The sequence below is a fragment of the Pagrus pagrus genome, assembly GCF_965226575.1.
Source record: "Pagrus pagrus genome assembly, chromosome: 22".
Lineage (NCBI taxonomy): Eukaryota > Metazoa > Chordata > Actinopteri > Spariformes > Sparidae > Pagrus > Pagrus pagrus.
The window spans coordinates 9,802,794-9,825,995 of record NC_140204.1 but is presented as its reverse complement, the minus strand read 5'-3'; the positions used below and the strand labels follow the sequence as shown (position 1 = coordinate 9,825,995).

General features: G+C 42.9%; 1 protein-coding gene across 3 annotated transcripts; it reads left to right on the top strand.

The window, feature by feature from the left end:
* Positions 1 to 1,486: 1,486 nt before the first annotated feature.
* Positions 1,487 to 22,486, top strand: LOC311251439 (uncharacterized protein). 3 transcript variants are annotated; one of them, XR_014621403.1, is made up of 3 exons: positions 1,487 to 1,901; positions 19,365 to 19,471; positions 22,025 to 22,486. XR_014621403.1 is itself a non-coding variant. In XM_084343844.1 (3 exons), the coding sequence occupies exons 1-3, from the start codon at positions 12,165 to 12,167 to the stop codon at positions 22,418 to 22,420; spliced, it is 528 nt and encodes a 175-aa protein (XP_084199970.1). In that variant the 5' UTR covers positions 12,061 to 12,164; the 3' UTR covers positions 22,421 to 22,486. The 3 variants fall into 3 exon arrangements, 1 of the variants encoding a protein (XP_084199970.1); XM_084343844.1 differs by lacking the exon at positions 1,487 to 1,901 and adding an exon at positions 12,061 to 12,189; XR_014621404.1 differs by lacking the exon at positions 1,487 to 1,901 and adding an exon at positions 18,794 to 19,273.
* Positions 22,487 to 23,202: the final 716 nt, after the last annotated feature.

Below are 23,202 nucleotides of genomic sequence, written 5' to 3'. Positions count from 1 at the left end.
GATGCAGCGGGGCGATTTAAGGCAGCCTTAGCTCTCCCGACAGCCCGCTTGTTACAGTTGTCAGCCAGCTGAGGTAGTTTGACACCTGTAATCTTGGTTGCTACAGTTTTCGGCCAATTTTCGGTTGGCAGGGCTCACACTGCCCAGCCAAGCAAGGAAGGGAAAAAGTGACAACTGACTTGACCACTGAGTTGTATAAAAGTGGTATCATCAACTTAATACACACCCCGAAGGAGCTTCACCTCCTCGAAAACACACCTGTCTGTCAAATCAAGGCAACAGTTATGCATCAGTTATTAGTGATTTTTTAGTAGATTTCATTTGGTGTTGATTGTATAATCTTATTCATTGGCATACATCCAGTTACAAAATGTGTCACTTTAAAAAAAAAGGCACTGTGTAGTTTTGGAGAAGTTCAAACACAACTTTTGATATTTACAACATTAATGAGGTAATAATACAAACGCAGAAATATTTATTTGTCCATAACTGAATAAACAAGCTGCTCAGAGGAAAATAAGGTCCCCAGAACATTGGAAAGGTGGCAGGGTCCGCCAAATATAAACAAACACACATACTGTACAAACAGTATGACATTGTGTTGTCCTTTAAAGTCAGTTTGTTTATTCATTTTCTTCAGTCACAAAGAGAATCTGTTTACTTAGTTTGTTTAGGTAGATCTTTTTCCTCTTATTAACATTCCTTCCCCCAAAACTACACAGTGCACCTTTGGGAGATGAATTTGAAAGATATTTCACACAAAAGACACAAAAGATTGACAGCTGCAAAATCACGGCAAACCAAACAGATCTTCTCTGGTGTCCTTGACTGACATTTCTCACACACTGCACCCTTTTCAGAAAGCTCTCAGTGATGGGCTTGGTGTCAAAGGGAGATCTCTTACTGTATGAACAATGTGTTGTATTTTTTATTTTTTTATTTTTGCCTGCTGCTTTAGCTTGTGGTTGGCCAGACGATTGTGCATTGGGCTCAGACTCAGCAGTGCGTGCAGCGGTGTGCGTCGTTTGTTGAGGTCCCAGCCTGGCAGTGAAGTGCACTTAATGCTATTAAGTTGAGCTCAGCAGTGCGTGTCGTGCATTATGCTGGACGTCTAACGCACTGGAGGAGGAGCTCAACAACATTTAATATGGCCGAGCGATTGTACAGTCTGTGAATCACTCTTTTGTCTAGCGTTTTAATTTCTGTGTGTGTGTGTGTGTGTGTGTGTGTGTGTCCAATGAGCTATTCTCCTTCTCTGCAAGTAACCATGACAGTGTGTGTTTGTGTGCCTAAACATACATGTTGTGCCATTTAAGCTCAGCAAGTGTGTGTGTGTGTGTGTGTGTGTGTGTGTGCGCGCACGCTCGCATGTGCGCGTGGCATTAATAAGCGCTGTAATGAAAGGGGACAGCTTTCTGTTGCCGTGGTAATGACGCAGCGGAGCGTTGTATCAGCGCATCGTCTTGGAAACATAAACAGCAGACACGGCTGCGTTTGGACTGAGGCGGACAGAGACAGATGGACGGACGAACGGACAGAAGCGAAGGGGGGAAAAAAAGTACATGATGCAGGAGACAGATACGAGAGACAAGTGGACAGATGCACCTTTGTATGTCAAAACAGAGGTCTGTGCGTGAGAGAGACGTGGAGAGAGACTGATGGATGGGCTTGTCTATATACAGCCACAGGTGTACAAGGAGGAGGAGGGGGAGGGATGTGTGTGTGTTGCGAGGGGGGACGCGGACGGGGTGATGTGATCGATCTGACTGGGCCCGCGTCCCCAGAAAAGAGAGAGGTTCAGACGGATGGATAGAAACAGAGATGCAGCAGAGGAAGGGTTGCCTTGACAGACAGATGGATCAAGAGAGAGAGGACTGCAGAGAGGCAGATAGAGTGAGAGGGTAAGGAGAGGCAGGGAAGACAGCAGGATTAATGCAGAGGTAGATGGTAAAATAATTTGAGTGAGTGAGTGAGGAGAGGTCGGGCTGGGTCGATGAAGAGAGATATACCCAGAGCTCCTCGCTCCGGCGTTTATGCTTCTCTGAAGAAGAAAAAGAAGAAAGCGGCGCTCAGACGATTTTCTTGCGACCTTGAAGCAGCCGCGGTTTAAATGTAGTTATGAGACTCTCCCGAAGCCAGAAACAATTTAGAGAGTCTGTTGTGGACGACGTGATGATGCGCAGAGCTGTCAGTGTGCTGACAGCGAAATACGGAGGGTCACATTTCATGGTTCAGATGTGTTGGCACTACAGAGGAGGAGAGATCATTCGGTGTAAACACTCAAAGGGAAAAAAAAGGGCAGAGAAGAATAGTTTCAGTAACGTCTTTCTTTCTGGATTCCCCTTCAGGCGTGCACCATAACATAATGCATCTTCATTGCTGACTTCTAGTCTTTTCCAATTTTTATCAGTATTTTTCTTTATTATTATTATTCTTACTTTTCTCCTTGAGTTTTTGTCTTTTGTCTTCAGCTTGTCTTATTCTCTTTGCCTCTCTCTTCCACACGCACCTTCCTTTAAAGCTGTAATTTTGTCTTTGACATTTTCTCATTACAAAATCCCATACATCCCATTTACCTTTATTAAACCTTTTATATACAGCGTTTTTCATCAACAAGACACAGCAATGTTTATTCTGGGACGAATGTATATTCAGGCGTTGAGGTAGATGATGAGATCATGGGCGCGGGAACTAAAGGTGCTCAGGGTGCTGCAGCACCCCCCTAAAACAAGACATTATAAAAAACATTAATTGATAATAAAGTCTGATGAAAGAGCTCACGCAGACGACTGAGAAGGACGGAGAGTGAGAATATGAGCAAAAGTGTTCACAGGCCTACAGCCTCTCTGCTGTTTTCTGATTTATCAATTTTATGAAGTACACTGAAGCCTCCTCTATGAAACATCTCCATCCTCACTGCACTGCATTGTTATAAACTATGTTTATCCCTGGCATTAACATGCATCTCGACATGCGTCTCTAGAGTGACCACCTGCGATTGCGCCTCACTTCCCCGCACAAAGAAAGACTGAATGTATTTGTATAATATGTGCCGAATTGACAAGAAGGCCCAGATAAATACGAATGTGTCATAGACAGCGTTATACAAAGTTTTTTAAAGTTTATCCTAACTCAACAACTCACAAAATTGAGCAATTTTACAAAGGAGTCTGGGGAATTTCTCTCCCTCTTTATCTCCTTTCTGTTGTTGGCTACAGTTGATGTGGCTGCGCTGACCTAAAATATGTTGGTGTTCAAGTTTGCCGTCTGCTGTAGCGCAAAACATTCTCACATTGTTGTAAGTTATCATTAATAACGATTACATATGAGTTATCCCGGCCATTCAAATATATACAAAAACATGACGTCATCTTTTGCTTTTGCTTTGGACAGTAGTCAAGCTGCTAGCGGTAGCCATGTTGCTAACGCTGTCTCTGCAACAGTGGCACCTACAGCAATACCACAGGGAAAGTCTAGGAGGGAGAAAAACTGAAAGGTTCAACAATTTAAAGTACTTTTGCTATAACAGCTGAGGTGATGGGAGAAAAAACACAATCCTCAGCACACAAAAATATATACGGTTTGTGGGAAATAAAGTTTTATGTACTCACTTCGACCCTAATTCATAATTGACGTAAATACCAGTGTACCTGTGAAGGAGTACACAACACGCCCCGCTACGCGGCTACTCCATGAAGTATTCAACATTTATCTTCACAAGCTCTCCAACACAAGCTACATGGCACTGATCAGAAAGAATCCAAGCGGCGTCTCAGGGGAATAAAGTCTGGGGATGAATTTTCAAAAACGTGTATGAATAAATTCTCAGTATGTTTTCAGCTGCCGGGTCATATCAAAGTGAACAAGTGGGCCCCGGTCCAACACATAAAACATGGAGTAAGGCCATTCCACTCCCATCAGCTCACTGGCATGTGTAATACTGTGCAGTGAGCTGTAGGGTATGTGTGTCAGCACGTGTTAGCGAGTGTGTGTGCAGGGAGAGAGAGAGAGTAGCTGTGTGTATACACATGTGTATGCAATGTGTGTGTGTGTGTGTGTGTTTCTCTGATGTTGTGCGTGCGCTCTGCTCCTGCTATGTGATGTCTGTCAGCAATGCTATAACGAGATTGTGTTTACTTGCGTTTTCTGTTTTTGTGTATTTGCAGTAGCTGTGTGTTTGTCTGGCTTGAAGTGTGGCATGTTTGCTCTGGCTCATTCGTCATGTGTGTGTGCATGCCTCTACTCATCCCACCATGAAAAGTGTGTGTGCATCTCTTCTCTTCATGTATTTGGGTTCGTGTGTGTGTCTGTGTGTGTGTTTGTGTGGTTTTATCTAATGTATTTAAAACATCTAAAACTGGAACTCACCCATGTGGCTTCACACAACTCTCCTCTAGCATCATGAACACACACACACACACACACACGAAAAAAAATGATTTCTATACAGGATGCTTATCAGGTGCCAGACTTCTCTCACTCTGCCTCTCTCCGCTCTCCTCAGCTTGTTGGCCATGACAAGCAAAAAGATAACGTGAATCAACAGTAAAAATCACTATAGGTTCACACTTTACTGATTCCACTCCAACTGGATGCCTGACTCAACCACTCAGCGGGCCAAATGGATCACATGACTGAAGGATAAAGACAAAATCAGAAGGAGTCATTCACTTGAAGTGACATTAAAGAGAAAGGACTACACATGCCGCTTTGGTCTGTTTGCATTTCCCCGCCTCCTGCAACACTTTGCTTCTCAGCTCAGTCACTCACACGCTGGTTAGAAATCAGAGACACAACAACAATGTACAAAGTCACATTTCATCCAACTTGTGTCCTGCACAGAGGGCAGGATGTATTCACAACCTGACAGGAGGGATTTACATTGGACATCATTTTTATCCATATTCCAAAAGCCTTGTACCGATGTTGTATGTGCGAAACATGGTGACAGGCTCAGGCAAACCAACATAGGACTGTGCGTCAGGGAGCCAGACAGCCTCCCCCGAGTCATTTATGTGAGCATGTTCACGCTTATCTCAATTCTCGATTAACCTCCTAATAAAAATTCACCACGATCAACTTACTGTCAACTTATTGCATCCGGTCCCTAAAGTAAAATAAAATGAACTAAAGCACAGAATAACGAAACGCTTCTTATGTGTTGAAGCTACGTCTGGTTTACATTCATTTCCTTTTAATGGATGTGTGCTTAAGGAGAACAAAGGAGTGATTGAACTGTGATTCATTTCATTCAACCAATAAATTATAAAGAATTGGTTAATTGACGGGACTAATTAAACACAGATGGAAATTCTATAGCTTAACAAGCTCGCGTAGACCTTGTTTGGATCATTACTGTAGTTTGACTAATAACACACTTGTTTTCTCGTCAATCTGAGGAGGATGACAGTCGTCACTGCAGCATGAAGTGAAATGTATTCCAGTGTTTCCAATTCTCCCTGTTAATCGCACAACTTTACAAACAGATTTGACAGCAGTCCAAACAGTAGCTACAACTGTTCACACAAGCGCACACACAGACAGGCAGACACATGTGGGAGAGCTGCATATTCTCACAGGAGGGAACAGGTGGATGTAATTGGCTGAATCATGAACCGTAGCCCACAGTATCCAGGCACACAGTGAGCATTTGTAAACTCTCACTGACAGTAAACATCTGCAAGAATTTGCCCTCTTAAACCTGAAATAGCGGATGTTTTTTGGCCACTTAGAGGCAGCGGAAAGACGTGAAACCAACAGACATATCATCACCTTTTGAGTTAATATGGTGAACTTGTAGCCAACAGTTGTGCATGTATGCAGCTTTTAGTTATAGAGCAACATTATAAATCATTCAGCGTTGCCTTTCTGTCCACCTGGCAAACATAAGCCCAATATCCAGGGATAAACGACATTTGATTTTTGAGGATATCCAATATGCCGATATTTTCCAACTCATTTTGATCTACAAAGCTCCACAAAGCCAAGCACAGCTGCATATTCAGGTGATACTTTCCTGTAAGCTCATCACTACCAGCGACCCCTCCCAGTCCTTTGATACATCGTTTCAGTAAAATATCTGTCAAAACCATTTTAAAAGACCATCCTTTAGATTTATAGTCCGTCTGTTTTGCATGCACATGCAGATATCATATTCCCAACACACAAACACACACTCATTCAGCACCTAAGAATCTATAACACCATCATCTGGCTTATCTCCTACTGTTTTAACAATTTAGGGGATCCATTTTGAAGAGTTAGTACTGAAACATGTATGACAGCACGGGGTGGAGTTTGCTTTAGAATAATGAGCTCAATTACTGCCTCTGTCTCCTTCACTTTTACAGAGCTAAAACAGTATCTTTCCTGGAATGTGTTGCCATTATTCATGTCTGCCCATTAACTATTATCTGCTTGGCTAGCCTTCACTGCCTCTACGAGGGCTAGACTGATGGGATTTAGAAGAGAGAGAGGAGATAATGATTTGTACCAATATTCGTATTTAATTTAGACTCAAAAAATGGCCAAATGATCGCTGTGATTCAGCGTTTCCCCACATCGGCTTTTTCTCGTCAGGGTGGATCCAGACAATCCAGATTCCAATTCCCAACCAATATTCAACCATACAAGGTTTCGAGGACCACCTGAATGCACCGTTTATGTACTACGCTCCCATAGCATCACTGTGCATATTTGGACAAGGAAAAGCACTGATTTTGTCTGCACTGGTGTTCACATGAACATGCCTTTACACTCCTGACAGCTTAAACATGTGGGTATCTTCAGTTTCAGTCGAGTTCTTCAGTCCCTCTCATGTGCGTCTGATGGAAGAGATACACTTCTGTTTTAATCAATCCAGCTGTCTAACACAGGCAGCGCAACAGCTCTCGAGTAAATGTAACCAAAAGCATATTTTCTGAAGCACGTAACTGCAGTGATCGGGCTCCTACACTTCAAAACTGCGCCTGACCACATCCTGTGTCGACGCTGTTGGAGGACTGAAGCTGCCGCTCTAACAAGCTCCTCACGCTCGGCCCCGTGTGTAGACACTGTGTAACAGTAAGGTGAAGTCATTTCCTCCCCTTCATTGTTACACCATGTTGCACCATCATCATTAAATATTGCGGCAACGTCAATTATTCATTGAGGGCTTTCGTTGTTTTGCCTCTCGAATCTCAGACGGATCAGCAGTAATGGAAGAAAAAGCTGCATCGGTAGCGTCCATGTCTCGAGTCGCACGCTACTTCGAGGATATTTTGCGTAATAGCACGATAGTCTCTCGTTCTGCGTGCAAATTATTTGAAAACTCTTAATTATTATGAGTGTACGGTGAGAGGTTTCACCTCAACTGAATCAGCAGTGCAGAGCATCAAAAGGAAAGAAACAGCTGAACTATCAACACTGGCCTTTGAAGCAGCATGGTGTAACCTGAAGTACAGAGGCGTGTCTGCTAGATTTAACATTAAAAAGAAAATATAGTTGCACTGCAGCGCTTGTGTCTCCACTTGAATCCATAGACTGCCATGTCAGGAGTCATAAAGAATTACAGTACTCACTGCAGGAGGAATTATTTCCATTTGACAAGTTTTTTTCTAGGTCACTTACAGCTGTGATACGTTAAGCTTTCCTGAATCATCGGGGCCTGGAGTCTGAGCTTCGGGCTCAGGGAGTTTGGTCCGCCTGAGGAGGGCCAACTCCCTCTGGGTTTCAGCCTGCTCACTCTCCTCACCTGTGGGTCATTAGGTCAAGGAGAGGAGGAGAGTCTTTTTAACAGCATATTTTTTCTGGTTTTTGTCACAGCTGGATGAAAAAGGGCTGCTTCTCAACCCCCCCTCCGTCTCATTTCTTCATTTCTTCACCTTCCTTGAAAACCCCTCCGTCTCATACCCCTCTTCTCTTTGCACACCCTTTCAGTTCACCCTTTCTTTCTCACAAAAGACGCCTCAAATGTTCTCACTCTCTCTCTCTCTCGGTCTCTCTCTCCCCCTCAGGTGCAGATGTAGCTCGTTTAGTTAATTACTGTCATTTCCGCTTGGTTAGTGCTCACAGAGCTCATGCAAACGCGTCGTAACACACGCGCGCGCACATACAAACGCACACACACTCGGAGTAAATGCCTGACTTAAAATACATATGCCACCTACGCACACTCTTTAATCACATATAAAGCTCACATTTACACACAGTTTGTTTGCTTTTTTAATGCGTGCTCTCACATAATGAAATGCACACTGAAAGCCATAACCAACTTTAATGATGATTTAAATGCTGTGTGGTCCCAATAGAGGAAGCACACACACACACACACACACACACATTGTCCAGGCATCTGCAGGTCTTTATTGTGTTGAGATATGATGAAATTTTGTCTTTATTCATTATTTTCCATCTTGGGGAATAAGACAGCAGCGAGGGTAGAAGAAGAATAAACTGTGGTAGTGAAAAAAAGACTATAAGAAAGAGAGGTTGAGGCTGCTTGTAGGTTGTTTTGTTTTTTTGAGAGCCGTGGATGATGAAATTAAAATAAAAAGATTGAAGGGCAGGGGAAGATTTGTCGTGTTTATACAGTATCTACTATCACAGTCTTGTTTTAGATGTTATCTGGAACATAATTAGTGACTTCTGTCAATCCAATTTGTGGACCTACCCCATATCTTACACTCACACTAAAAGAGAAATGGTTCAAATAAACCGTTTTAGTTCAGCAGTTAGAAATCAGTGCAAAATTTCTAACATGTGCATCGATGTGGAAAAAAGTAATTTATGCCAACACTCATTATAATGCACTTTGAGAGAAATCAACATCCTAAATGTACAAGCGTCGTAGGGTGTTACATCTCCCTTGTTAACTTCAGATTTTTGGATGAAGAGTGCACCTCCACGCTGTCTTCCACACAGCATGCGCAGAAGGTGTTTTCAATTGCAAATACAGAGTGCGTGGGAGGGTCGGCATTGTTGAGGAATGAACATGGGGGAGTGAGGGGGGAGCTGCGGCAGACGAGGTCAGGCTGAGGAAGGTGAAGAGCGGGAACAAGTGAAGACAGAGAAAGTGTGCCCTGCTAGATCAGGCCAGGGCATGTGCAGTTCACACACTGATTCACAAGTCCAATTACAAACCACCTCCATTTTCCTCTTCGCCCTTCACTCTCCAATGTACACATAAAATGTCAGCAAAACAAGAGTTATAAGATACGAGAGTAACAAACAGTGCGGTCCTCTCTAACTATGCTGATCTCGGTGTAATCCTCTGAATAGCGAAGGTAACACATGGACTCTCTCCCTCTTTCCCGTTTGTCATCCTGTCTCCTCTCTTGTTATGCATCTCTTTGTCTCTCCGCTCACCTCTCTGCTGTTTTAAATAATTTTGAATGTGTTTGTTTTGCCCTGCAAGACTCCGCTCCAGCTGGTGCCACTTTACAAAAGAACACGACAAGCACCTTGAGATGTTAGCAGTGTCCTGCTGGAAATAAATGTGTCAGTCGTGAACTGCACAAGACGTGTGTTTAGCGCTTTAAAAAAGGGATGATCCAGATAATTAAAGGTAAAGTAAAAACAAGAATGGAAGCCATTTAAAGTGTTGATCCATTTAAATGTATTTTCACAAAGATGATAAATGGAGATATTTTACACTCAAGGAGCTCTGTGTTACGTACATAAAGTCGCATCCTTTTGACCCGATCCTTCAAAGAAATCCTAGTGTTTCCTATTAATAACCTAGACTGTGGGCGGGCTGCCAAAGTCTTATTTGTCCCACCACAGTGTCATAATGATCCGAAAATATTTTTCACTTCTTCTAACAGTATTAAAAAATCTCTTAACGTTTGCTCCCTTGCTTCAACGAAGCATCTTCCAAGCTGTCAGTCAAGCCACCCACCATTGTCTCATGAACTCCTGAGCAAAATACTGAACCCACAATCCAGCAGCATTAAACAACTTTAAAACAAATCATCCACAGGCTTGTATTGACATCTGAGAGAGATGGGGAAGGTTTCATTTTTCACATCGCGCTGCAATCAGCTCATATATGGCCAATAAAATAAGTGATTAATACATGCAGATTGCTACATAGTGTCCCACAGGGCCCCTTTAAGCAACAAAGCAATATATGTTTCCAGACTACATTTGCATGCATTACGTGGAAACATTTCAAATTTCATATAAAGTAAAAAAGCATGTATATACTGTATGTATCAGAACGCCATCTGCTTGGCCACATTAGCAAATGTAATTATGCTGTTTTTGCACACATCCCGCAACTACACAACAGAAATGCCTCTGAGACAGCTTCCCATTACTCTGGCCCCAAAAACCCTGTCAATATTGTTTTCTCCTGACGTCGGCTGGGCGTAGCCGAGAATGATGCAATTGAGTTGAGCAGAGAAGACAGAATTTATAATCGTTCATCTGCCCTGAAAAGTAACTTCATATAAAATACACAAGGCATCGGGACTCCAAGGATGAATTGATGCTGCTTGGTATTGCGCTCTGTTGCCGTGTTTGTATTGCTTTTTCTCTGAGGATCAAGCAGACAAAGATTGATATTCATCCCCTGCTGCGGAGGATTTCTAAACCTTCCAATAGCATGAGAGGTTTGAGTCAGACTGGATCAAATACTCTCCAAGGCTCCGACTTAAAATTTGTTAGCTATCATTACCATGAGCCACGTGAATATCTAATCGAATCAATTAATACAGAAACTCTGCCTGCTGGACTGGAGCAGCTGTCAGACCATGTGCTGGTGTGCAGGTTTTTTGTAATGCTAATCTGCATTTCTACTCATGTTGCTGTACATCCGTGTGCAGGTTTAGATACATGCATTTCCAAGACCTGTATTGTGACAGAGCTCAAAAAAATAATACCAAGCATTTAGCTGATAAAGCCTCTCTAATGTGCATATTTGCTCGTTTTTATTCATTTTTCATCGCTGTTAATCATTACTTTTGGTTATTCACTGTTGGACTGTTGGCTTTCATTATTTCTGACATCACAAACACTGTGCGATATGTATAATTTCCCCAGTTTTGCGAGCAGTCTTGCTCTTGTTTACTCTGGTTGCTCACCATCTTGGGTTTAAATGTGATTTGACAGTTGCATGAATTAAACAGACTTAATCTGTTCCAATCAAATGGGAATCTTGAAAGATTAAGTAAATTAAATTCACATTCAAAGCTCCAAAAATCATCACCGTTACTTGTCGGTTTGAAAATGCTGCGTTATGTGACTCGTCATTAAACAGCCACGATCTACACATTTATGGAAGATCGCCATATAAGAAAGAGGAGCGAGTCTTTCTCCAATCAGGCTGAATTTAAAGATCATACCTGCGTTTTATAAAGAGGAAAGAAACAATATGGTGCTTCTTTCTGTCCGTCCCATCACTTGGTTACACCAGTGTATCCTTTTCTATTTGATGAGTCTGTCTAATTTGGAAGCACTGATGCATTCAGCATGAATTACAAAGTGTCAAACCCGTCAAGCAAACATCAGCAAACAGCAGAAAGTGTGCAAATATGATAATTACAAAAGTCTCTCTCCATAAATGCTGCCTCAAAGCTCTCACAGTGGTTAGACAGTTATTGGCTCCAAGTCTTCATTTCATTTCTCCATTTACTCAAAGTCAAAGAACAGAATTATATCTTTACAACATGCTGTAGTTTCTCTCTAAAAAAAAAAAAAAAAAAGGTAGAGGTTTTCATATTCAGGCTTAGGTAGAGCATAAACGACACTGTCAAATTCACGTCTTCTAGCCCCTTCTAGCTGGGAGCCCCCGCTGATCCCCCAAGAGAAACTGAAGAAAACTGTTTGGATAAAGCCGGTCGCTGGCGTAGTCAGCTTTTACTTTTACTCTGGATTTATTCACATTTAGAGATGAAGCATTAACCTGTCCGACCTAAAAATAATCAGAATTCCTGAGAATAAAACGGAAGTTTATGAATAGAAGGGAGAAATAGCTAAGTATTACGCTTCACTTGACCTTATCTTCATACTGCATTTTTCTAATGTTGTGTTTGTTTGCTGTTTTAATGACTCCTCGATCTTGAAAATATTCTTCCCCTCCACTTGCACCCTTAGGTGATTGATTGCCTGCTGCTGCGTTGTGCCAGTAGAGAAGCTGCTGAATTCCACCACCAGACTCACAACAACACTTACACTGACACATCATGCGTCTCCTTCGCAGCATCAAAGGTTCGTGTTATTTATATACGTGTATAAAATATCGTAGACATGTTCTGTGCTCGAATCCTGTAACAGATGCACGGATATTGCAGTAGATTAGAGGCCGATAATGAGACATTTGATGGCTGCACACCTCTGAAAAACCTGTGACCTTTCAGCAGTAATAAATGCAGCTGTGGGAAAACAGAAAAGCATGTCAACCCGAGTGTTATCATAAAATGTTGTGTAAACAATCCCGGCATTGCCAACAATGCTTATCAGAAAGTGTAGGTCACTTGTCAACATGTGGATGAATATTTTGCGAGGCAAACTTTTTTCTCTGTGTTTTGGCTTCGCATTCACAGATTTGTTTTTTTAATTCCAGTTTTTGTGCATCAGTGTGGATATGTACAACGTGGACACAATGACATCGTCACCCCAATTCGGCATCCTACAAGTTTACCACTTAACACGGCAGTTTTCTTTGGTTTTGAGTGGTTTTATTTAATAAGCTCACTACGTGTAGTTTTTACGTAGACTTTATTGCCACCTACTGGCCCAGCTTGCTTTTTTGTGTATTTAAAAAACATTTGCATTTTTTTGTACAACTAGAACTGGCCCCCCGAGAAGAGCGCATACCTCTCCCAAGTCCCAACAGTGCCCTTTAATTCAATCAAGCCTATATTTAAATCTGCTAGATCCAGATTTTTATTAGGATCCGCATCAAATTGTGTTCACTCATTGATACCAACCACCTAAATACACCTGATTTTATTCACAAGATCCATGTATTAATCCCATTCCCAGAAATGAAACAAAATCTTTCAATGTTACAGTGAGAAAAAAAATCCTTTATCGGCTCCGAGCGCCATAATCCATCCAAGATTCATGGAAATCTGTTCAGTAGTTTTTGTGTAATCCTGCTGACAAACCAACCAACCAACGAAGAGACTCAAGTGAAAACATAACTTCCTTGGCGGATGTACCAAAGGCTGTGAGGACTGACTTTTTTTTTTTAATGGAGGTGTAAAATGTCCATTTAGAAAAGTATCCATATACCTGTAGACAAGGCCTAAAAGGTACCTGGACTATTTGCTTGAATCCATTATAGCGCACAGCTGAGCCCAATGAGTGTCTTTCATTCCTGTAGGAAGGCATTACCTTGGCACCACACTTCTGCAAGTTAGAAAAACCATACTGTCAGTAAACTCTGGCTCCATCCTTCAAAAAATGAAAAAAGTCTGTTTGAGAGTAAAAGGGGCTCAACTTCTTTCTTCTGGGGAAACCAGCCTCTACAAAAATGATGACCATTTCAGAGCTGTTTTATGTGCTTAGTGCCGTCACTCCCAAAACCTGGAAAATTTCTACAAGAAAGTGTATAAACCAAACATAATTGGATATCAAACAGCAGTGCAAACACTGCAAAGAGAAAGGAGTGTTTAATCTGCCCAACGTCCAATTAGCCATTCATTCTGAATAAAATCAATACTCTGCAGCGCCTCATGCCGCCTGGTTTAAAGATGTCTTATTTGTCAAACAGCCAGACAGAAATTCAAGCCTCAAGCTTGTTTGTTTTCTTTATCTTCAGATATGTGGACGGAAATTATTCAAACTAGATAACCTCAGTAGTAAAAAGAAAATCTGAAATCTTCCCCCCAGAAACGCTGGGGGTAGAGTCTCAAACCAAGAAGTTAAACTCCAGAACGGGACAAATGATTTGAAATTAAGGAAAACAAGTCTTTTTCAAGACCTCATTTTCGCCCTCGGACCAGCAGGCAGAGCATATGTATGATTACGTAACAGTACAGGGATTTATTTATAAAGCTCCATAAATGTATACATGTGCTGGGCCTGCTCCTAAATACATAAGTGGCTGGGTATGGAGTTTGGAGCAGTTAAAATATTGATACAATGCAAATGGATGAGCAGTACAACTCCAACTGTGTTTGACTGAGCAAAACCACTCTTGAAAAAGGCCAATTAGATATGATAATTCACAGTGACATATGAAGTGTAGACGACTAAAACAAAAACTTGGGGCCATCTCTTTTTTAGCAGCTGTGTTTTCAGGGCTGCACGACTTTAACCGCTTGTCTGCTGAGTGTTTAGTTCACTTGTCTGTTTCTACTGTACTTCTACAAGTGATGCACCGAAACGGGAAGTACACAGACAACTTGATGGGCAGTGGCTGGTGCTACACGGTACAGGGTAATAAAAAAAAAAAAATCACAGTGATTATCGTGACGGAAATAACAATTGCGACATGTGAGAATAGTGGGAATGATGATTTCGGCATCCCACTTTTCATGCTCACTGAAAAAGCTATGTATTTATTGGGGTCTATTACCAAACAAACATGTTTTCTTACATCTGGAGCACAAGATTTGTAGGCCAGGGCTTCTGCGTAGCACTATATAGTCTCTATATAGTCTCTCTTTCACGCAAACACAAACCCCTCCTCCCCCGCCAATGAATAAAGTGCGCTTGAACTCTGTATCTCTGATTTAGCAGAAGAGATCTTGTATAAGCGAATGAATCTAACTTTTTTGTACACGTATACTGTACGATTAATTCAGCTTGTTTAAAAATCACTAGCCTGCACACACAGCCGAGTGCAATCACAGCACACTAACTTGACCACATTACCAAACATAAATACAGCCTCCATGCAGAGCACACTAATTAACTGATTAATGACAACCAATTAACAGCAGAACGGTCACGCAGAACAAGATCCCAGTAAACACACCGATCATAACTGCTGAGTGCATTGCTAATATTATAATAATAAATAATAATAAACAACTCGGATCGTGTTCATTCATGCACAGAGAGAGAGAGAGGTATAGAGGGCAAAACTGATGAGTTCTTCCTCAACCGAGCCAGCCTTCTGTATATGACCTCATCTCGCCCTGCAAGAATACACAAAGCTCTGCACAGCAAAGCACAGCACAGGTTGAGACTGACGATAATGGCTCCCCCCCTGAGGGGAGCCAGGCTAGATGCTGCAGGCAGATGCTCAGAGCCCACAGGTTGGGGGTGGAGTTTATGAAACTTAATAAGCCCCGCAAAGATTTAAGGTAAGCGGCGCAGCATCAAGCATTGTCGGAAAAAAAAGAGTTAGAAGAGCACTGAGGACTTCATTATTCTCGCCTACAGGATGCACTGGGTATAGGCTGCGTGCATGAAGAATGAAAGCTGCATTGCTCACAAGTTGACTGCCTGAACTAGGTCAAGGCAGGTCAAGCAGAAAATGTGCAGGAGTTACCACTAACCTTGCAACACTCTGAACTCATCCTGCCTCTCACACCGAGTTTAGCATGGTAGAGATTGGGGAGTGACACCACAGTGACCCACCTGATATATAGCAACACGCAGCTATGCACTTATGAATCATTAATACTGAAAGTGGTAAAAGTGGTATTGAAGTATCTTTGATATTCAATACCACTTGTATAAATGTTAATATTTCAAGTTTATATAAGGTTTCCTGTCTGTTAGGATGTAATATTTTGTGAAATTATATTAAAGTTTTTGTTCAACCAAAACCCCTCCGGTGTTCATTCATTTTAGGGTCATTACAAACAGTTTTTAACAGGGGTGATAGCCAAACCCTAACCCAAACTAATACTAACCCTATACTTAAAACTACGTCATGTTATGTAACAGAGGTGTCCGGTCTGGAGGATGTATCTACAGTTTGCACACACGCGCTAAAGCCATCTTGTAATTCATCTTCAAAAAGTCAAACATTTGCCAAAATGTGACTAAAATTAAGTGTGTTTTGAACTTTCTGCGTCATCACGAAGATACTAAGCGAAGCAGCGAACTCCAGCAGTTACAAATGAGCTCGACTGACCGACAGAAACTGCAGAACTTAGTGAGGAAAATCTCGGTGCTCAGTCTGTTTCATGTTCATGCTGCGCACATTCAGCGTCTGTGAAATCGTCTTTCCCCGGAGCCAATGGTGCTCTCAACTGCTGGAGACGTGATGTTGATAACAACCCAGCGGAGCACTCTGCCTCCCGCTCATTTTGTTTTTCTCAAACAGGCAGGAGGCTGTTAAATTTGCTTTCAAAATAATTTAGTAATTAATGCGGTCAGCTTTTTAAAATAGAAAGAACAATAATCTGATCAGCCAGTTTTGTTTCATATTGTATTTAGTATTGGGCCCTTTTCTATTCATTCAATCGAGAATCGAGACTATGAATCGAATTGGCATCAAGGTTTTGTGATGGTATCAAATCGGGAAAAGAAGCACATCATCCCAGGCCTCCTTTTTCAACTATAATTACAGTGCGGCAGCAGTTGGAAACACAGATGGTTGGAAAGCTGAAACACTGACATATGTTGGTAATGGCCGCACCGGGCTCCCATAAAGTAAGACAAAAGATACTTGCAACCAAGCCTAACGACTTTTCCAAGGGAAAACCCTGCAGGCAGACTAGTCTACCACATTCAACTTAAGCCCTCTGCCCCTGAACCCTCTCTGCTACGGGGGCACACATGGGCAAAATACAGCCCAGGGGCTGGTTCCGGCCAATTAAACAATCTCACAATTCTAACTGAGGCCGCTGTCTACATTTTGATTGGACAACAGGCCTCAAGTCCAATCTTGCTCACTCACTTCAAGCGACAAGTTACAACAATGGTTGTCAGGACGGAGACATAACTGAACCTCAACAAGTCACATTACAGATTAAAAAATGCAAATAGTATCCGCTCTCATCACCACTCAATATGCCTAATGATTGTAACCGATGATGATAATTATATTAAGTGTGTAACACCGTACACCATGAAACTGTGAGAATTTTCTGAGATGGTTATCGTACCCTCAAAATCTAAGGCTACTGTTGCACACAACCACAGCTACAGTAAGCAGATGAAATATAAAGGACAGTGAAGCAAGCTGACAATAAACACATGGAGTATTAATGTTTCGCTGGATGTCAGGATATGTGGACAAACTGTGAGTGTCGCTACAATACACTGCATGTGACATAAGCCATCCATTTCCTCAATTAAGCCAGTAGGCTCGTTCAAGATGAGCTGCACCTTGGCCGGAAAGTGGGCGAGATCAGGCGGCAGCAGCGGGGCAGCAAAGCCAAACAAGTGGGACAGTTGTCTAGCTGCCTTCAGTCTGTCACAGTACGGATCTAATTTCCATTGATTTATAAATGTTATCAGACACATTTATCAGTTTGCACGCAGTCTTCAGTTGTTGTTAATTATGACACAACAGCCTATTCAAATTCAACACAGGCGATGTGTTATTTCTGTTTTTACATAAATTCTCACATAAATCAGTCTGCTGCTGTTTATAAATGATCTGAGCGGACCTGTCCTTCTAGACTTCATTAATAAATGCAATACATTTAACAATCAAACAAAAGGAAAGACAAACAAGACAATAGTTTTCATTATTGATCTGTCCAATATCAATACTTCACACCTGAATCCTCACATCTCACTCACCACCAAGTTTTTGTGCTGTGAAATACTTTACGGGCCGATTTAAGAAACATCATTTGAGGCAGAAAAACTCCGACATTCAGGTCCAAAGGTGATATAACAAACAGTCAATTATTCGGTAAAAATAACAATAACTCCACAAAGCTGAAGTCTTATTGGAAATCACACATTTTTAGCTGGTTAGCCAAATGACGTCAGCGCACACCTGGCGTGAAGTGAACGTGAGGACGAGGGTCCGCCTGAACCTGCATCCACGCAGACTGCTGTGTTCCTCACCTCACTACACTAGTAAATGGGCTGGAAATGAGAGTTTATCTGAGCCAAGAGGCTTCTTTTATAACCTGTCAAAATAAATTATAGTTTTAGTTTTTGCTTTCATAATTAGGGGTAGCATCCTGATCTGAAATAGCCTGAACTAAAAGTACATTCATTCATTAGGAGCCAAATTGAGATAAAAAAAAAATACAAAATAAAGCATCTCCATTGATATTCTGAATTGTTACATCAAGGTCAGCTCAACTGTGTTTATCCAAATTCATAATAAGTTGTATGAAAGTGGTGCATCTGGGGTTAATTTGTCTGTCCTCCTCAAAGGCTCTAAGGTTTATTGTGCAAATTTGGCAACACCTGATTCTAATAGTTTGTTTTTGACTTAAATTGTGTTCATTTGAATAAAATCGGTGTTGCAGCTCCAAATTGTGAGGAGGTAATGTTGCCTAAGACACTGCGGTTTCTCCAGCTGGGGGTCAGGACCCTCAGGTGAATTTCCAGGAGGTTGCCAGATGGTTGCAGAAATAAAAATAACATATTTTAGACTGGGGAATGGTTTTTGCATTAAACTGTCTGGTACAGTCACATAATCCGTGCAGCTGCCAGGATAACACATTAGCAGTTTTTTCCAAATTTGTATGTGTCATAGGCTACATACCTAATTGACATTTGTACAAAACGTGTCATACGCTCACAGTTCGTTTCATTACCAGCTCATATGGGGGTGGTGGAGGGGGCAGAGGTGGACCTAGAGGCTGCCAAGCTGGTGACCGCAGTTCAAGTCTGCATTTCAGCATTTGGGAGTGTGTAAGGAGACCTCGGGACAATTTCCAGTCGTGTTTGTGGCAACCCTAACCCACAAGCCAAAACATGATGCCAGTTGTTTTTGTGTCCAAACCAAATCAGAGCATACGTATAGTGTTGTCACGAGTTTTAACTCATCTGTGGGTTTTTTGCAGAAAAGCAGTTTGCCAACATTTATTCTGTCGATCGGGTGGCTTTATTGTGCCTTGAAATACATTTTATTGGAGTCAAAGTGTGCGCTCTGGTTGGACATGCACAAAAAAACCCTCTCCTCAGTCAGTGCTGGTGTCACAGCTAACACAAAAAGGACCCAAACACAAGACAGGCAGGCAGGTAGATAAAATCCTAAAGTGCCAACACTAAAAAGGCAACAAAAACTGGCAGCAAAAAGGCAGGCAAAGAAAAAATATCAAAGTAATACAAAAACTGAGGACAAACCAGAAAGCCACGGGGAACAAAGCAGGAACACACACAAGACTCAGGGAACAGGTGCAGGAGACACAGGACCGACGGAGACAAAAACAGACAAACCAACAAAGAGTGAGGGGACAGCACAGGTTTAAAGGTGCAGTGTGTAAGAATGTAAGTTTAAAACATTCAAGTGTGCAAATAAATAATAATAACAAAATGTCCTTTGTCTTAATACCACTCCAAAGCTCTACTGAAGAGGATGAGGTGCAGGCGGAGAGACGCTGGGAACGTGGGAAATGCTAACGAGGCTGAGGGGATCGGACCGGGGAGGAGCACAGGAACACAGGAGCAGGTGAGCAGGAAGTAGAGAGAGCCACGAAAAAGACACGAGAGGATGCGACTACAAAATAAAACAGGAAACGGAGGGGTTGCGACTTAAAAAGGTCACGAACCCACTGGCCTTAGACAGAACAAAACGACGTTAACAAAATACATCTTAAAGATATCAGACTGGATCACAGGGGGTAGCTTTAATTCCCAGTCTAATTTTATTTGAGGGTGTCAGTCTGTCATATTTGTGTGAGAGCGCCCATCTGCCTGTCTGCACGCCTGTCTAACTAATTGTGTGAACAGGAAGCACTCCAGCCTCCCTTTCCTGTTGTTATGAGTCCTCTCTGTTCTTTCTACCTCGGTGCTGTAATGAGGTTTATACGGTAACGCTGAGATATTAACCGTTTTCCTGCCCCGGGCTTTGGTTTAATACTTCAGTCAGACGTGATGTGTGTGAATCTATATGTGTGTGTGCCTCTCAGTGTGGCGCAATGTAAAGCTGACATTTTGGAAAAGCACAAAACCAGACGGGCGAGTTTGCACAGACATCCCAAAGAGAATGCGCACATCAGCAGATACGCACATGGACACAAATCCAGCACATGCAGGAATATAATGAGACAGGCTTGAAAAGTTTTAAGAGAGACAGACGAGGGAGGGGAAACAAGTGGAGAAAAGGCAGACGACCTGCAGAAAGGCACAATGAAACGGGAGGGGAGGGAGATGCAAACGGAGGGGTAGACTCTGTGAGAGAGAGGAGAGACACTGGTGATGGGGGGTTCGGTGGGGAGTTGAGGACCACATACTCGAGCCAGCCCACGCAAGCAGGAGAGCAAACACAGAATCGGGATGGATGGAGGCAAAAGACGCCAAAGAGTGGGAGGGGTGAGGAGGAGGAGGAGGAGGACCACATGTTCGCACCGTGTCTGTGCTGCAATAAGGAAACGAGAGGACGAGGAGAAGGGGAGGACACGAGGGGGAGACGACAGCTGAGACTGTGTGGAAAGACAAAAGGAGGGAGACGGGGCGAGAAAGACAACATACCAGCTGCACGAGGGGAGAGAGAGAGAGTGGAGGATGTAGAGGATGTAGTGCAGAGCTGCTGTGAGCGAGACAGACTGCATACTCATAACACATTATGGCTATTATTAGACAGAGAGGAGAGGTAGAGCGGGGGGTGGGGGGCCTGCGGGAGGAAAGGAGGAGGGGGAGAGGAGTGGGTGAGGGTAGTACCACCAGCAATAAGAGGATGAGAACAAACATATGACTGGCTGCATGGATACAGCAAACTTCTAAGTGATGGAGTGGTGCAATATAGGAAAGAATGGATTTTTAGGAAAGGAAAGGAAAGGAAATGGGATGAAGGAAAGGAAGAAGCCAGAGGCACTGTTCGGGGGGGGGGGTTGAGGAAACCCCCTGTAAGCAAACCAGAGCAAAATGTAACCGCGGACAGGCGGGATAGAAAGGAGGGAGAGAGATCAGTGTGTTGTTTTGGGGCGAGCCAGAGCCCGGCCAGTTATGTCACTTCAGATTTGTTATGTATTCCTCACTTCTTTCAGCCCCTCACTCCCTCAGTCCTCCCCTCTCTCCTTCCACCTCATCCTTCGCTCCACTGACTTCAGCCCCACTCAGCGAGAGGCTCCGCAGCAGGCTGCTGCTGCCAGTCTGTGCGTGTGAGGCTCAAAGTACGACTCTCCATCCGACCCCCTTTTTTCCTCTCCATTTCCCCCCCTCTTCGTCTTTTTTTCCAGAATCGACCGATGTTCTGCGACTTCGGACTGATTTTTTTTTACTGCCGAGGAAGTTATGAGAAGGGAGAGAAAGTAAAAATGTGTCTTTAAAAAAAAAAAAAGACAATCAGTTCTCATCGTTCAGGAGCCATTTGTGTAACTGTCTTCTGAAGAGTATTCCCCAGAGTCTAAAGGCTCTGCTTCACATTCACCACTAAGCGATTTAATGTAATTAATTCCTATTTTCATCAAAAAGCCCTTTACCCTCTCCGGCTCCGACATATATTCTGATCCCCCCTGCCGGAAACTATAAATTACATTATTCACACAGGGTACAGTAGGTGAGATTTTGACACATACACACATTCACACACTCACACGCTGACTACTGTTAAGGATCCAGGCCTGTAAAACGGGGCTTAATTTTACCAATTATAAGTGAGCTTTATTCAAATAAATGTCTGCTAATCCGTTTTGTCTTTTGGGTATGTCTGAGAAATCAAGAGCTGTAGCCTTGATGTGGAGCTCCTGTGTGTTTTTATTTTTTCTTTTCCTTCTTGTTTTTGTCTTGGATTTGATTTAAACTGAGTACGAGGGGAGTTTTTGTTTCAAGCTGTGGAATTACAGCGCCACCAAGTGGTCTCAGGCGTCCCCTCTGGGGAAAACAAAATGCAAAGTTTATGAAGCACAGTATAGAAAATATATGTGTGAATTAACATTTTACAAGAGTGGTCGGGGGGGGACTTCAAACTACCATCAAATTACGATAAATCAATATAATTATGTCTGAAATCATTCCTCTCCTCACTTGTGTGCTTTGTTTTCACATCCAACCCCCCCTCCAGAGGCCTTCACCTCCACCTGCCTCCAACAGCAAACAGGTTTCTCCTCTGCTTCCTCTCCCCCTGCCGTTCCGCTCGGTCCAGGAAGAAGAAGATTGCTGGGCAAACAGCCGCAGGTGCAGCCAGGAGCTGGGAGAGGCAGAGACAACAAAGCCAGATCTGTGGAGGAACATCAAGCATCAGCAAGACTGTCAACACCGGCAGCTGATAGCGGGGGGAAAGGAAGGGAAAACAGACGTCTGCGAACAGACACAGACAATCGGTGCCAACAGGAAAAGTGCGGGGGCTGTTTATGCCGCTGCCATGTTGGATGGCAGTTCTGCCAGTGTTGTAACCAGTCAGCTGACTCCTGTGCCAGCATCAACAACCTTACTTTACTCAATGAGCAGACCCCATTAAAGGGTTTCTGGTCCAGCTGTGGCCTGGAAACAGAACATAATGAAGGGCTTTATAGTATGAAACTGATTAAAGATCCAAAAGTTAGACTTGGCCCTCAAAGTGAAATAGTCTGGGGCAGCCCTGGTTTAACGGTGTTGAATTACAGTCGTGTTCACCTACACGGCAGCCTGCACCTACTTTGTTCTGCACAGTGGAGATCCAACTAGATCAAGAAATAAGCAGTTTAACGATTCAAAGGCTCTGCTGTCCTCTAGTGTCTAACCCACTAGCCTGCACTGTGAGATCAGACGCACCCTTCACAGTCCTACATGACTGCAAACACCTGACTTCAGTAAACAGCAACAGAGCGGGTTTTATTGTTGGATTATTTACTTGGAAAAAGCGGATGAAAACAGCTTGAAGACAGTCCCGTGGGATGAGAGAAAAAAAATCAAGTGAAATGTTCTGCTTCCCGACTCCCTACATGACTGAGTTGACATAAGCTTTTTTTCTTGTCAGAGCCCATAGACTGGAAATCAGATGACAAACACACGCTGGGGCATGCTGGGATGTACAGTTGAGGAGATGAAATGACGCTTTAAATGCAGCAGACTGGGTGTTTTGAACCCCCTCGCCCTCCTGAGTTACTGTTCTCAGCGGTGTGATGCAATTCCCCATAAACAGGGAAAAACAAATAGAGAGCAGCTTGTGCCGGGGAGATACAATCCACGTCCAGATCAGTTTAACGTGATGGAAGCACTCCCTAAACACACACATGCACAGGACAGAGCCCAGCCAGAGAA

What these genes read in the sequence shown, in the direction of transcription:
- LOC311251439 (XM_084343844.1), top strand. Translation starts at nt 12,165, where the DNA reads ATGCGTCTCCTTCGCAGCATCAAAG. An exon ending in TCTCCTTCGCAGCATCAAAG is followed by an intron (nt 12,190 to 19,364) that starts GTTCGTGTTATT and finishes ACCACTCCAAAG; the next exon opens with CTCTACTGAAGAGGATGAGG. An exon ending in GCACAGGAACACAGGAGCAG is followed by an intron (nt 19,472 to 22,024) that starts GTGAGCAGGAAG and finishes CCCCCCCTCCAG; the next exon opens with AGGCCTTCACCTCCACCTGC.